The 12,580-nt window shown below is 43.1% G+C and overlaps 1 protein-coding gene across 2 annotated transcripts; it reads left to right on the top strand.

Moving 5' to 3' along the window:
- Positions 1–851: 851 nt before the first annotated feature.
- RAB29 (RAB29, member RAS oncogene family) lies at positions 852–9,894 on the top strand. Of its 2 annotated transcripts, XM_074308963.1 has the most exons (6): positions 852–1,060; positions 1,214–1,450; positions 6,242–6,313; positions 6,765–6,946; positions 7,920–8,041; positions 8,344–9,894. In XM_074308963.1, the coding sequence occupies exons 2-6, from the start codon at positions 1,327–1,329 to the stop codon at positions 8,456–8,458; spliced, it is 615 nt and encodes a 204-aa protein (XP_074165064.1). In that variant the 5' UTR covers positions 852–1,060; positions 1,214–1,326; the 3' UTR covers positions 8,459–9,894. The 2 variants fall into 2 exon arrangements, with proteins under 2 accessions (XP_074165064.1, XP_074165065.1); XM_074308964.1 differs by lacking the exons at positions 852–1,060; positions 1,214–1,450 and adding an exon at positions 1,990–2,114.
- Positions 9,895–12,580: the final 2,686 nt, after the last annotated feature.

Raw genomic sequence — 12,580 nt, 5'->3', positions numbered from 1 at the left:
AGAGGAAAAGGTTTCCAGGGAGGACGGTCAAGGTATCGAGTATCTAAGAAAGGTCAAGGAGAGTGAGCACGGGAAAAGGGCCGTTTGAAAGGGAAGGAGATGACACAGTCTGTCTAATTTAGGGAGCTGACTCAGGACGGACTTATCCAGAGTAAATAGTAATTTAGTAGGCTGTAAAAAACAATGATTATCTTTAGAGTCGGTTTCACCGCGGCTTTGGGGCTCGCATCCTCTAAGCAGAATCCGTTCAGTCATGCGCTTTCTCTTCTCAGAGGTCTGGGATGGACAGAAGTGTGTCTCACGAGGTGCAAGCCCTTTCCAGGAGAGACGCTGCGCTTTCATTAGAATAGAGACCGTGGGGGTGACAGAACTCCCTGGTCTGTCCCCTCTCTGACTACTGACTCCTCAGAAAATCCGTGTTAAAGGAAGTGGTCATTTCGGCTGAGTTCAGTGAAAATAAAAGCTCCATCTTCCCCGCCCCCATTCGAGTTTACGGACCCTCCCCGGCTCTCATTAAAAGCTCCAGGCTTTGGTACTAGACATACAGACCCCAAAGAAGTTCTACGAGCGTATGGGAGTAAACGAGAACTTAACGGCGTGGGGACCGATGCTCTCTTCACTTTCGCTACGTTATTTTGCACTTAACATCCAAACACTCTGGAATGTAATTTTGCACAAACGCTCCGGCGTTCCCGGAGAAGCACAGTGTAGGAATTTAGTGACCCAGGCCGCTAGGAACCTTCAGCACAAGACTACATTTCCCAAGAGGCCATTCGGGCCAGCAGCTCCTTTGTTGCTTATTTTCTATGCCACGGGGGTGCTGGGAAATATAGTCCTAAGAGCTCTCTCGCACGTGACGGGCGGGGGGGCAGGAGAAAGGGTTTGTAAAACTTAAGACTTGGATTGGGACTTGGGTTTCTGGAAGCTGGTCACTTCCCTTCTGCGTTCGGATCACCGCGGGTCACGGGAAATCCATGCCCCGCGCTTCCGTGGGGACCCGGAGTTAGCCAGGGTTCGGCCCTTGACTTGGGGGACTCCGGGGAAGCCCCGCGGGGGTGGGGTGAGTCGGAGCATCCTCCTTGGCCCGCGGGCCGGGTCGGGGGCGGGATGGTGTAGAAAGGAGGGGTCAGCCGGGGAGCCTCTGCCCTCCGCGCCCCACCCAGGAAGCGTCTGTGAATGACTGAAAGTTTCCCTTTTTTCGCTTTCCCCTCAGTGGGAGCCCCGGCGCGGTGAGCGGCCAAGTCCGAGGAGATCGCGTAACTTGCGGACTTTCCCTCCCGCCCTCACCCCCGTGATTTCCCGTCACATCTTTCCCTCGGGCCGGCCATGGGCAGCCGCGACTACCTGTTCAAGGTGCTGGTGGTGGGCGACGCCGCCGTGGGCAAGACGTCTCTGGTGCAGAGGTACTCCCAGGACAGCTTCAGCAAACACTACAAGTCCACCGTGGGAGGTGAGAGCCGGCCGGGCGGGGCCAGCCGCCGCAGCCCCCGGCTCCGCGCCGGGGCGGGGGAAGGGCAGGGTCCCAGGACCGAGGTGGGGATGGGGGGGGGGAGACTGCTCCCCTCAGCTCGGCTGATGAAGGTGAACCTCCGAGGAGAAATTGGAGGGGGGAGGGGGGGCGGCTCAGAGCAGAGGCTACCTTTTTGCGTCTGACTTTACCTCCGGGCCCAGGCTTTTCCTGGGGTCCTCTCCAGTTTTCGGGGCCAGACCGCTTTATTAATTTCTATCAGGGAATGAACAGGACCGCCGAGCTGCTTTGGGAAAGACTGGCAAACTAATAGCAAGAGCAGCATACTTTTAGATAGCGTCTTTCTCGCACTAGAAGGTAATATACATAAGAGTAGGTAATATACATAGTGGTATCCCCGTTTTACCGACAAGGAAGACGGAGGTCAAATGCTTATCCATGTCCTGAAGTTAGGACCAAAACTCGATTCCAAAGCCAGTATATTCTTTCCACTTCCCCGAAACGTCTTTTCCCAGCCCGGGCTGCCGTCTCTGGTCCTCCGGGAGCATCGGAGAGAATCTCCCGCGGAAATGGGGACGGTCAGAGAACTGGAGGGAGCCAAGGAGACCGAGCAGACGTGTAGCATTCCTAGAAAGGCTCTCAAGAGGTGAGGGACCAGTGCCTTTGCTATAGGGATCAGTCATGACGTAATGAACCACCCTTCCCCCCCCCCACGGAGCCTCCAATTCCAGTCACAATTTGGCAAGTGGGGTTTAGCCGGGTATTGTCCAGGATATAGGACAGGGCTTGTTGGAGAGAGATACAACTCTCAGAAGAGGAGGACAGGAATAGAGTGAACACTCCCAGGCGGTTAATCTCCTTCTCCCTAGAGCCTGTGGACTCGAGTTGTGACACTGATGTCAGTCTTTTTTTTTTTTTTTAATGGGAAAAAATACGTGTATGGAACAGGCAGAAAAGGAGGCATTTCTTAGAATGTTGTTTCTGTTGAGGGACTTTTTTACACTAATTTTAAAAAATCATGAATAAATCATTCAGAATAAAATCTTGGTAGAACTTTGTATGTTTTCAAAGTAGAAGCAAGCAAACTGAGCATAAATTTTCATTTGCTCTGGGTGATTTTCTAGCTTAGCAAGTGTCTCTTAGCTTTGCTTCTTCTTGTTGTTTAGTTGTGTCTGACTCCTCGTGACCCCCTTTGGGGTTTTCTTGGCAGAGATACTGGACTGGTTGTCCATTTCCTTCTCCAGCTCATTTTACAGATGAGGAAAGTGAGAGAAACAGGGTAAAGTGAGTTGCCCAGGGTCACAGAGCTCCTAAGTGTCTGAGGCTGGATTTGAACTTGGGAAGAGAAGTCTCCCTGACTCTAGAACCTTGAAATCCAGCTGCCCTTAGCTTTGTTTGTTAAACATTTACTTACATGTGTGAAATAATACATTTTTAAAGGAGTTTCCATACCAAAAGTGTACATGAGTTCCCTGATGAACCCCAGTTTGAAAATAACCACGCAGTCTTAGTTTCTGACCCTATGTCTGTGTCTCTCTCAGAGATAATTGGGGTTCAGTGACTTGCCCAGAGTCACAAGCTAGTTTTAAGTGTCTGAGGCTGGATTTGAACTCAGGACTTATGATTCCAGGGCCACCGCTTTATCCACCGCAGCCTCTAACTGCTCTGAAGATAAACACAGTTATCAAGTAAAATTGGAGTGGTCACATATTGTTATTTGGGACAGGAAGCAAACCTGTGGTTTCACTGGGATAAGAAACTTTCAGGTCAGGAAACTCAAGGCTAAGTGACCTGCCCACTGTAGCATAGACAGTATATATCAGAAATAGATCTTGAACCCAGATTTTCCTGGATTTGAGACCAGCTTTCTAGCTACTATACTAGCTCTTTATCCATTATAGTTATCAACTTCAAATAGAAACTGATCCTGTGAGCTGCATATTGTCTTAGAAAATAAAAAAAATTAACATGATCTATATTGTATTTTTTAAACATTTCCCAATTACATTTTAATCTAGTTTTAATGCACTGGGAGTCTTGCAGCCTCTGAGTTTGACACTTCTACACTATATCATATTACCTCATATTATTATTAAAATATAATTTAATTTTAATCACATTAAAACAAATACACATTTCTGGACAGGGGTTTCTTCCCAGTGCATATCAGCTACTAACTAACCAATCAACAAACATTTATTTAGTGACTTTCTGGATGAAATAGTCCCTACTTGGAAAGAATTTGAATTCTTACCTGTCATTTTGCAGAAGATTGCCTAGAGCATGAAATAACAGGTAGAGGATGTCAGAAACTGAACTGAAACTGCCAGAGAAGATTTCTGACAAGGCTGGATTTTTATCCTCTATTTCATGATGTCTCTTCCATATATATTGTTGTCAATATGTACAGGATTCTGGTTCTGCCAATCTCACTTAGCTGGCTTTTTTCTTTCTTTTAAAATTGGGGTTGTAGAGAACAGGCCCTAACCCTGGACCTTAGCCTTGTTTATGAAAAGTACTAACATAAAACACTAAAATAAACAGACTCTGTGGCTAAACTATTGTCTTAAAAAAAGAAAAGTTTTTTTTTGTTTTGTTTTGTTTTTTGCCGCTTAGAGCCAAAATGATGGTATATAAAGCTTTCTTCCTTCTGATTCTAATTGCCAGTTAGTTACCCATGTTATTTGGACTGCCACTTTGGTGAAATAAAGCTTTGACTTAAAGCCCCTCTGAGTTCAAATCTGGTCTCAAACACTTACCATTTCCTAGCTGTGTGACCCTGGGCAAGCCACTGAACCTCAATTGTGAGAGAGAGAGAGAGAGAGAGAGAGAGAGAGAGAGAGAGAGAGAGAGAGAGAGAGAGAGAGAGAGAGAGAGAGAGAGAGAGAGAGAGAGAGAGAGAGAGAGGAGAGGAGAGGAGAGGAGAGGAGAGGAGAGGGAGAGGGAGAGGGAGAGGGAGAGGGAGAGGGAGAGACGAGAGGGAGAAGAAGAAAGCAGCGAGAGAGAAAGAAAGAAAGTAGAAGAAGAAAAGAGAGGAGGAGAGGAGAGAGAGAGAAAGCCTGTGCAAATTTTCTTACTCTGATTCTGAACCAAACAGCTCTTCTGAAGCAGGGTTAAGTAACCTATCCAGGGTCATATAGTTAGCCATTGAGCCACTCAGCTGCCCTGTACTGATCTATTTCTAATATGAAGTATTTGAGTATTTTAATTTTGATTGATTAGGTATCATTGCCCGAAGTGCCTGCTTTAAAGGGATGGCAAAGAAAAGCAAGCCAGGGGCCAAACAAGTTTCATCTGCATCAATTTTTGGCAATCCCATGGACATTTTTCCCATCCCATTATAGTTCCAGTCCTAGGTTTCCTGGTTCTTAATTGAAGAATACAGATAATAATAATTAGTGGTTGCTCCAATTTTTACTCAACCAGAAAATATAGTTCATATATTTAGAGAGCCGGAAGGGACCTCAGACACCATTTAATCCCCTAAATTTACAGATGAGAAAACCGAGGTCAAGAGAGAAGTAATGCCCAAGAGCATAAGAAAAGTAAGCAACAGAAGTTTGGTGTTCAAACCCAGGTCTCAGACTTCAAATCTGGCTCTCTTTCCACTGCACTACACTATCCATATTCAGCAATTCAATTCAGTAAGCACTTATTAGACACCTGCTATGTGCTGGGATTACAAACACATAACACTGCCGTCTGGGAGCTTCCTTTCTGGAGCAGGGGACCAAAGTGTAAACAGATTAGAAGACAGAAAGTGATTTTTGGTGGGTTACCAGGAGGGCATTAGGAAATGTCTTTTGTAAGAAGCAATGAGGGCCAATTATTGAAGGGAAGTTGGGGATCTTAGAAGTAGAAGTGGGGGGGAACAAAAGATCCTGGACAGGCAGCAGGATTGAGGCCAGTTTGGCCCTAGAGAGCAGGGTAAATAACATCAATCTGTAAGGAGAGGATGGAGTCATTTTCTGAAGGTTTAAAATGCCAGTGAGAGGAGTTTGTAATCTGAGAGGAAACTGGGAGCCATTGAATCTTCTCACCAAGGAAGGGATATGATGAAACCTCTACTTCTGGGTATCTCAGTTTGGCTTCTGTGCAAAAGACTGATTAGAAAAGAGACTGATCAGGCTAAAGAAAGCTCTGCCGGTGGTCCTGGCCAAAAGTGGTAAAGGGACGGTGACTGAGTGGGGAGAAGAGGGCAGGGACAAGGGACGCTGGGAAAGGGGATGGGGCTTGGTTACTGATTGACCAGAGGGGCATGGGAGAAGGAAGAGATGGAAATGACCCCAAGGTTGTGAACCTGGGGGGTTAGAAGGATGGCAGCACCCACAACACAAATGGAGGAGATTGGAGAAGGGTGAGTTTTGTATATGAAAGATAATGAGTTTGGGGTGCTTATGGGAAATTCAGGTACAGATGCCCAGGGGGCAGTTGGTGGCATCTGACTGAATACCACTCAGTAATTATCCCACATTTCCCCTCTCCTCTCTTATTATCCAATAATCTCATATATTTTTGAAGGCCTGATTCCTTCCTCTCTCTGTCTCTGTGTGTGTGTGTGTGTGTGTGTGTGTTTATGTATATATATATACATATATATATGTGTGTGTGTGTGTGTGTGTGTGTGTGTGTGTGTGTGTGTGTGTGTATACTTCTTTGTGTATATATTTCTATACTTCTCTCTCACACATGTTCTCTCTTTTACATTACACACATACACACACAAACACCCCCTAGTCCCTGAGATTTTAATTTTTTATTGGGATTTTGCAGTGGACTTTGCTCTGAAGGTTGTCCAGTGGTCTGATTCAGAAATGGTGCGACTCCAACTATGGGATATTGCAGGTGAGTAAGGAAAACAGTACCGTTGAGAGTAGGGATTGAGGAAGAAATCTGTTTTACTTGGGTATCTTCATTGGGAATGAGCCTGATGGCAAAAACCAGGAACAATTTTTTAAAACTGAAAAGCAGTGGAGGAGAATTTTTAGAAACTCAAAGACTTGTGAAATTGGAGACTTTATCTCTGAAATGACTGCGCTGACCTTTATTTCTGTGACTAAGTAAGATCCAATTAGGCAAGTGAGTATCCTTATCACAGCAGTCTGGCTGCCTCTGCAGTAATGAAGGAAATACTCCCTCTCCTGGTTTTTCATCTGTCAGAGGGGAAAAACAAGGCAGAATTGCTATGAGCAGCTGTGTGCCCCAGTGGAAATGGATTTAGGAGGGGAAGTAGAGGCCCCAAGATGGTCTCAAGCACCGCTCCTTTGATAACCATGATTCTCTTGCTTCCTACTAGGCCAGGAGCGCTTCACCTCCATGACCCGTCTGTATTATCGGGATGCCTCAGCCTGTGTCATCATGTTTGATGTCACCAACGCCACCACCTTTAGCAACAGCCAGAGGTGGAAACAAGACTTGGATTGTAAGCTCACACTGCCCAGTGGGGAGCCTGTGCCCTGCCTGTTATTAGCCAACAAGGTGTGTGTGTGTGAGAGAGAGAGAGACAGAGAGAAACAGAGAGAGACAGAGGCAGAAAGAAAGACACAGAGAGATAGAGACAGAGACAGAGAGACAGACAGAGAGGGAAGGGAGGGAGGAAGAGAGAGAGGTGAGAGAAAGGAGAGAGAGGCACAGAGACACACACACAAAGAAAAAGAGACAGACAAACAGAGAGAGACACACACAGAGAGAAGAGAGACAGAAAGAGAAGTTTACATTATCTCTTTATTTTTTGGAAATAATCATGTTAGGTGACTTGCCCAGGGTCACCTACCTAGTCAGTATCTGAGGCCATATTTGAACCCATGAAGATGAGTCTCCCTGACTCCAGGCCCAGCACTCTGGGCACTCTGGTGCCACCTAATACCCTCCCATATTCTGTTCTAGATAACAATTTAGGAAGGATGTTGATAGTGGGAATGTTCAGAGGAAATGCCAGTGACATAAAGGGCCTTGAATCCATGTGAGGAATAGAGAAGAAATTGGGACTACTTAGCCTGGAGAAAGCTGCCTTCAAGTGTTTGAAAGATTGTCATATAGGCGACAGATGACATCTGCTCTTTTTATCTGGAGGCAGAAATCAGGAGGAAGGGATAGCAGTCACAGAGGCAAATTTAGGTCACTGCTGTCCAGACATTTCCCTCATGGTTAGATCTGACCAGAATGGGCTGTCTTGGGAGGCTTTGAGGAAGTCTCTTGGGGAAAGAAAGGGCAAGTGACTGTCAGGCGTATTCTAGGGGATGCTCCTTCCCCCACACAGGTCAGATTAGATGGCTTCTGTAATCCTGATTCTAAAATTTGCTATTCTGGTCCTAGGAACCTTTCAAGTGAAGAAGAGAGTTTCCCTAGAAGATGTAGGTGCATTCTGAGTGTTGAGTCCATGGCGGAATTAATGTCATCATTTGAGTAATGTTTTTCTAACTAAACCCCATGTCTTCCTTCCCTTCCACAGAGTGACTTATCCCCGTGGGCAGTTACTAGGGACCAGATTGACCGGTTCAGCAAAGAGAACGGTTTCACTGGCTGGACTGAAACGTCAGTCAAAGAGAACAAAAACGTTAATGAAGCTATGAGGTAAGTGGATACCAATTCTTTCCCATTTCTTACTTAGGCATGCTGTTTCCCCTCATCCCCACCAGCTCTGTGCTTCCCTTGTGCCAGGGTACTCTGCAAGACAGGGATGAGAGGAACACATTAGAAAAATAGCTTCTCAAGATCAGGGTCTCTGTCTTTTTTCCATAGGGTTCCTATCACCTAGAAGACATCTTGCCTTTTTTTCTGGACAGTCATGATGATTTTAAAAAAATGATTTGGATGATTTTTCTCCTTTTCTGCTTCATTCTGCTCCTTAGTCTGATTTCTACTTTATTTCCTAGAGTCCTTATTGAACAGATGATGGCCAATACCAGGGAAGGCAGCACATCTCTGTCCACGCAAGGTGACTACATCAACCTGCAAACAGTCTCCACGCCTGGCTGGACCTGCTGTTAGTGGTGTGCAGCTTTCTCCTTACTTTGGACAAGGAAGGTCAGACCGAGTCTTGATTTTCCTTCCCGACCCACAGGGCTACCTGACTAAGAACTTGTGATCCATCTTCTACCAAAAACAGCAGCCTTGTTCCGTTAGAGCACTTTCTTCTGGCCAGCAGGGGGTCTCCCATTCTCAGACAGCACCTGTAAGTTTTTGTGTATATTTTTGCTGATGGATGTCTGAGTTACTCCCGTGGCACAGGCTGTGGGGCCCATAGGGCCCTCTGCTCTCCTTCTCCTAAGACTTGGCTGGAATGTTATTGGAGTAAGTGTAGATGGCAGACAGCGCACTTTTCATTATAATCCCAACTGTTCTTCAAACTCTCATTCCATGATGGCAATCCTGACTTCAGACCAAGAGAACAAAGATCAAGATACTCTCCTGCTGACCTCTTCTGTGGATAATTACTGTTGTTGTTCTGTCTGTGTCCTGGACTTTGTATTTAAGGGTCTCACTCTTCTCTGGCTACCTGCAGACTTGGAATAACTGTAGGAATCTTATGTTGCAGTTGTGGTTTTGAAAAGGCTCTGAAATCATGATGAGCTTTCTCTCTCCCTCTCCTTAATAGTGGTGGAGCTTTCAATCCAGCTGTCCTTTGTGAAGAGAGTATCTCTTCCTAAGTATGGACAGGGAGGAAATGACTAGGAATCTTTCTGAGGTCTTTTTACTCATGATACAAGAGTACAGTTGAATAAGCTGACTAGATAATGGGGAACCTGAGCTCACTCAACTCAGCAAAAGACACTGGCTGACTATGCTATGCGCCTCTTAGATAGAAGGGGGGACTTGGAAGTCCCCTGAGTCTGAGAGAAGAGTGAAACAAAGGGAAGGTGAGAAGTGAGCAAGAGCGGATTCTGAGGGGCTGCTTAGCTCTTGGTATAAAGTTTATAGCTAGAGAAAGGTTGTGTGGTTCTGGGAATAAGGTTTATTATATATGTAACATTAAGCACAAAAATCCCACGATTCTGGTTCAGGTCATAGTTCACCTCTGGATGTGTGGATTTTTCTGTAGGGTTGAAGTTTATGGAAATGATCTTCGGAGTCTTATCCACTCAGGGCTAAAGCTGAAAAATAGGTCACAGAGGTGAAAGTTCTGAACACAAAGACCAGGTACTAAGACAGAAAAGAAGCTAAAACCTTTCCAAGAGAAATTTAATCTGTTTAATACAACTTTTGTAAAATCCCTAGAGGCTTTTAAAGATTCCTTTAATGTTCAATAAATTTTGTTGAAATTTGTGAGGATTCCTTTTGTAATAGTATTCAAACAAGGTTTGTGACTGTGGTATTTTCAAGTAAACATCATGTAAAAGTCATTTTTTATAAAGGAGAAATTTATTTTAATCCATTCCATTGTCCTGAAAAATTATCAAATTGGAAATAAAAGTCTTATGTGCTCATTTAGTAGTTATCGATATTTCATGTGAACTTAAAATGCTTCCATATACAAGATCAATCTGGAGAATTATGAGAGTGGGAACATTTCTTAAAAAAAACCTTGAGAAACAAAGCCAACTTTCCTTGCCTTACCTGTTTACCCCCAGGTTACAAGTATCCCGATAATGTTCAGTAATTGGAATCTTTTTTTTCAACAATTATTTGGCTATTTAACATCAAACTCTATTATATCTTGCCAAAGTAGAATATGAAAATAATGCTTACTTTGCTTTTCTCTCCCATTTGCTGACACAGGATTTTTATCTGCTTTTCACACACATTGCTAGAGGCAGCCAGCTATTACTTCTTGGTTCTCTTACCCAATCAGTGTATATAATGTACTATTAGGAAAAGGATGGAAAGAATATTGCTCTAATATTTTAACTAATTAGTCTCCTTAATATTTTCCCTATCCACAAAAAAAAATGGGAGACAGTGATAATGCATGTAAGTAGAATTGGGTAAAGGAGAATTATAAGAGAAATGTGACTATAAGTCTAATAATATTCAATTATTTTGATGCTGCTTTCATGTCTGTAATATGTCATCTTCTCTCCAAGAGACTGTATTTAAGGCAGGGTACTGGCCATTTTTTGGCCACAGGAAGTGTTATTGCCACTTATGGACTTCTGAATCATAAAAAGTAAACGGGAACAATGAGCTAGGACACAGAAAGCACACCTGTGCCATGGGAAGAACTTTCCAAAGAAGGGCCAAACACAGGTGTGTATTCTTGGATCCTACCATGCCCTCAATTGCCTCCATCTTTCTGGAGGTTGATGCTAATCTTTTTGCAGATAGTGAATTCTTTTGACCAAAACAGTCAAACGCCCAAGTCAATATTTGTATTCTATCTGGGCATCAAGATCCTACTTCATTGGAAATCTTCAACATAAAGAAGATCCAACTCACTTCCAGTTGATCAATGATGGACAGAAATAACTACACCCAGAGAAGGAACACTGGGAAGTGAATGTAAATTGTTAGCACTACTGTCTATCTACCCAGGTTACTTATACCTTCGGAAGCTAATAATTAATGTGCAACAAGAAAATGGTATTTACACACATATATTGTATCTAGGTTATGTTGTAACACATGTAAAATGTATGGGATTACCTGCCATCGGGGGGAGGGAGTGGAGGGAGGGAGGGGATAATTTGGAAAAATGAATTAAAAAAAAAAAAAAAAAAGATCCTACTTCATGCCACAATTCTGCTAAAAACCAACAAGCTGACATTATTCCAAGATGGTTTCTCCAAAGCATTTTGCTTATTGCCAAGAAAAATCCTTTAATCGGGTATGTCTGGGTGACGTGTTTTTCCTTGATGTCTCCACAATAATTTCTATTTACCTCAGGTTGTAGTCACTCTGCCCAGAAGCTGCTATCCTATTTTTTCTTTCACTTTTAAAAGTTTGTTCTGCCTTGATGTTTCTGGGAAATGACCTGCACTTAAGATATCTGAGTCCATAATTGGAATGTTTCCTTAGGTCAGGAGAGTCAGAAACTCTTCTGTGGTATTATGTAAACTTCAGAGTGCCCCAATCAGACTTCACAAGAGAACAATTTTATTTTCCTTGCTCACTTTCCTAGAACAGAGGAAAAAAGAATTTTCAGTAGCCATGTAGGTGCTTTTAGCTATTAAAGACAAATGACTCCCACATCCTATGAAAGAATGAATAGCACAGCAAGAAAAAATATCTGTGGAGGAGCTGTCAGCATTCATCTTTGACTTTGATGTAAAAACTAAAGGCATATCCTATGCTTTGTTACCCTGTGCTTTTTGATTTTGATTTTTCTTAATAAATTAAAAAAAATCTTTATTTTTCTTTGGCTTTTTAACAATCTGAATTCATAGAATCAGAGAATCTAGAGATGAGTGGAACTTTAGAAATCATTCCATCCATCTCCCTTCTCATATACAACTTCTTTGTTTAACAAATCAGTAAACTAACCTATAATGGAAAAAGTGGCCTACTTTTAATACCTAACACATAGGTATTAAGTAGCAGAATAAAAAAAAAATGTTCTTGAGTCTTCTTATTCCAAATACAGTTTTCTTCCCATTACAAACTGACCTCATAAGCTGTAATTGAAGTGTTCTAATATATTAGCATACACGATGCTTTTCGAGGCAAAAAGGGATTCTTTGTAGGTCATAAGGTCCTCTAGAGGCTCCCTTTGGTGAAGGACAATATGTTGATTGGATCAAGCTCAGAATATTATAGAACCTTCCAAATAAGACCCATAATTATTCAAAGGAGTTTGATCTATACTGACTAGGTCAATCAGATATTGTTATTGTTCTTACTATGATATGCAGTTGTATAAACAGCCTCTAGAGCTTATCTATCTTAGATGAATAACAAATTTGGACCAGAATTGGATAAAAGAGGCTAGAAAATTCTATTTCAGTCATGGAGTTTTGACTCCATTTGGGGTTTTCTTAGCAAAATTACTGGATGTTTGCCATTTCCTTTTCCAGTTCATTTTACAGATGAGGAAACTGAGGCAAACTTGCCCACCATCACACAGCCAGTGTTTGAGGCCAAATTCAAACTCATGTCTCCCTGATTCTGAGCCTATGCAAAGTTCATTAATATCCTGGATATTTTCCCTGAAACTATCTTTTTAATACATATATTGTT

This window comes from Sminthopsis crassicaudata, chromosome 4 (genome assembly GCF_048593235.1).
Source record: "Sminthopsis crassicaudata isolate SCR6 chromosome 4, ASM4859323v1, whole genome shotgun sequence".
NCBI classification, from domain to species: Eukaryota; Metazoa; Chordata; class Mammalia; order Dasyuromorphia; family Dasyuridae; genus Sminthopsis; species Sminthopsis crassicaudata.
This window is presented reverse-complemented; position numbering and strand designations above follow the sequence as displayed.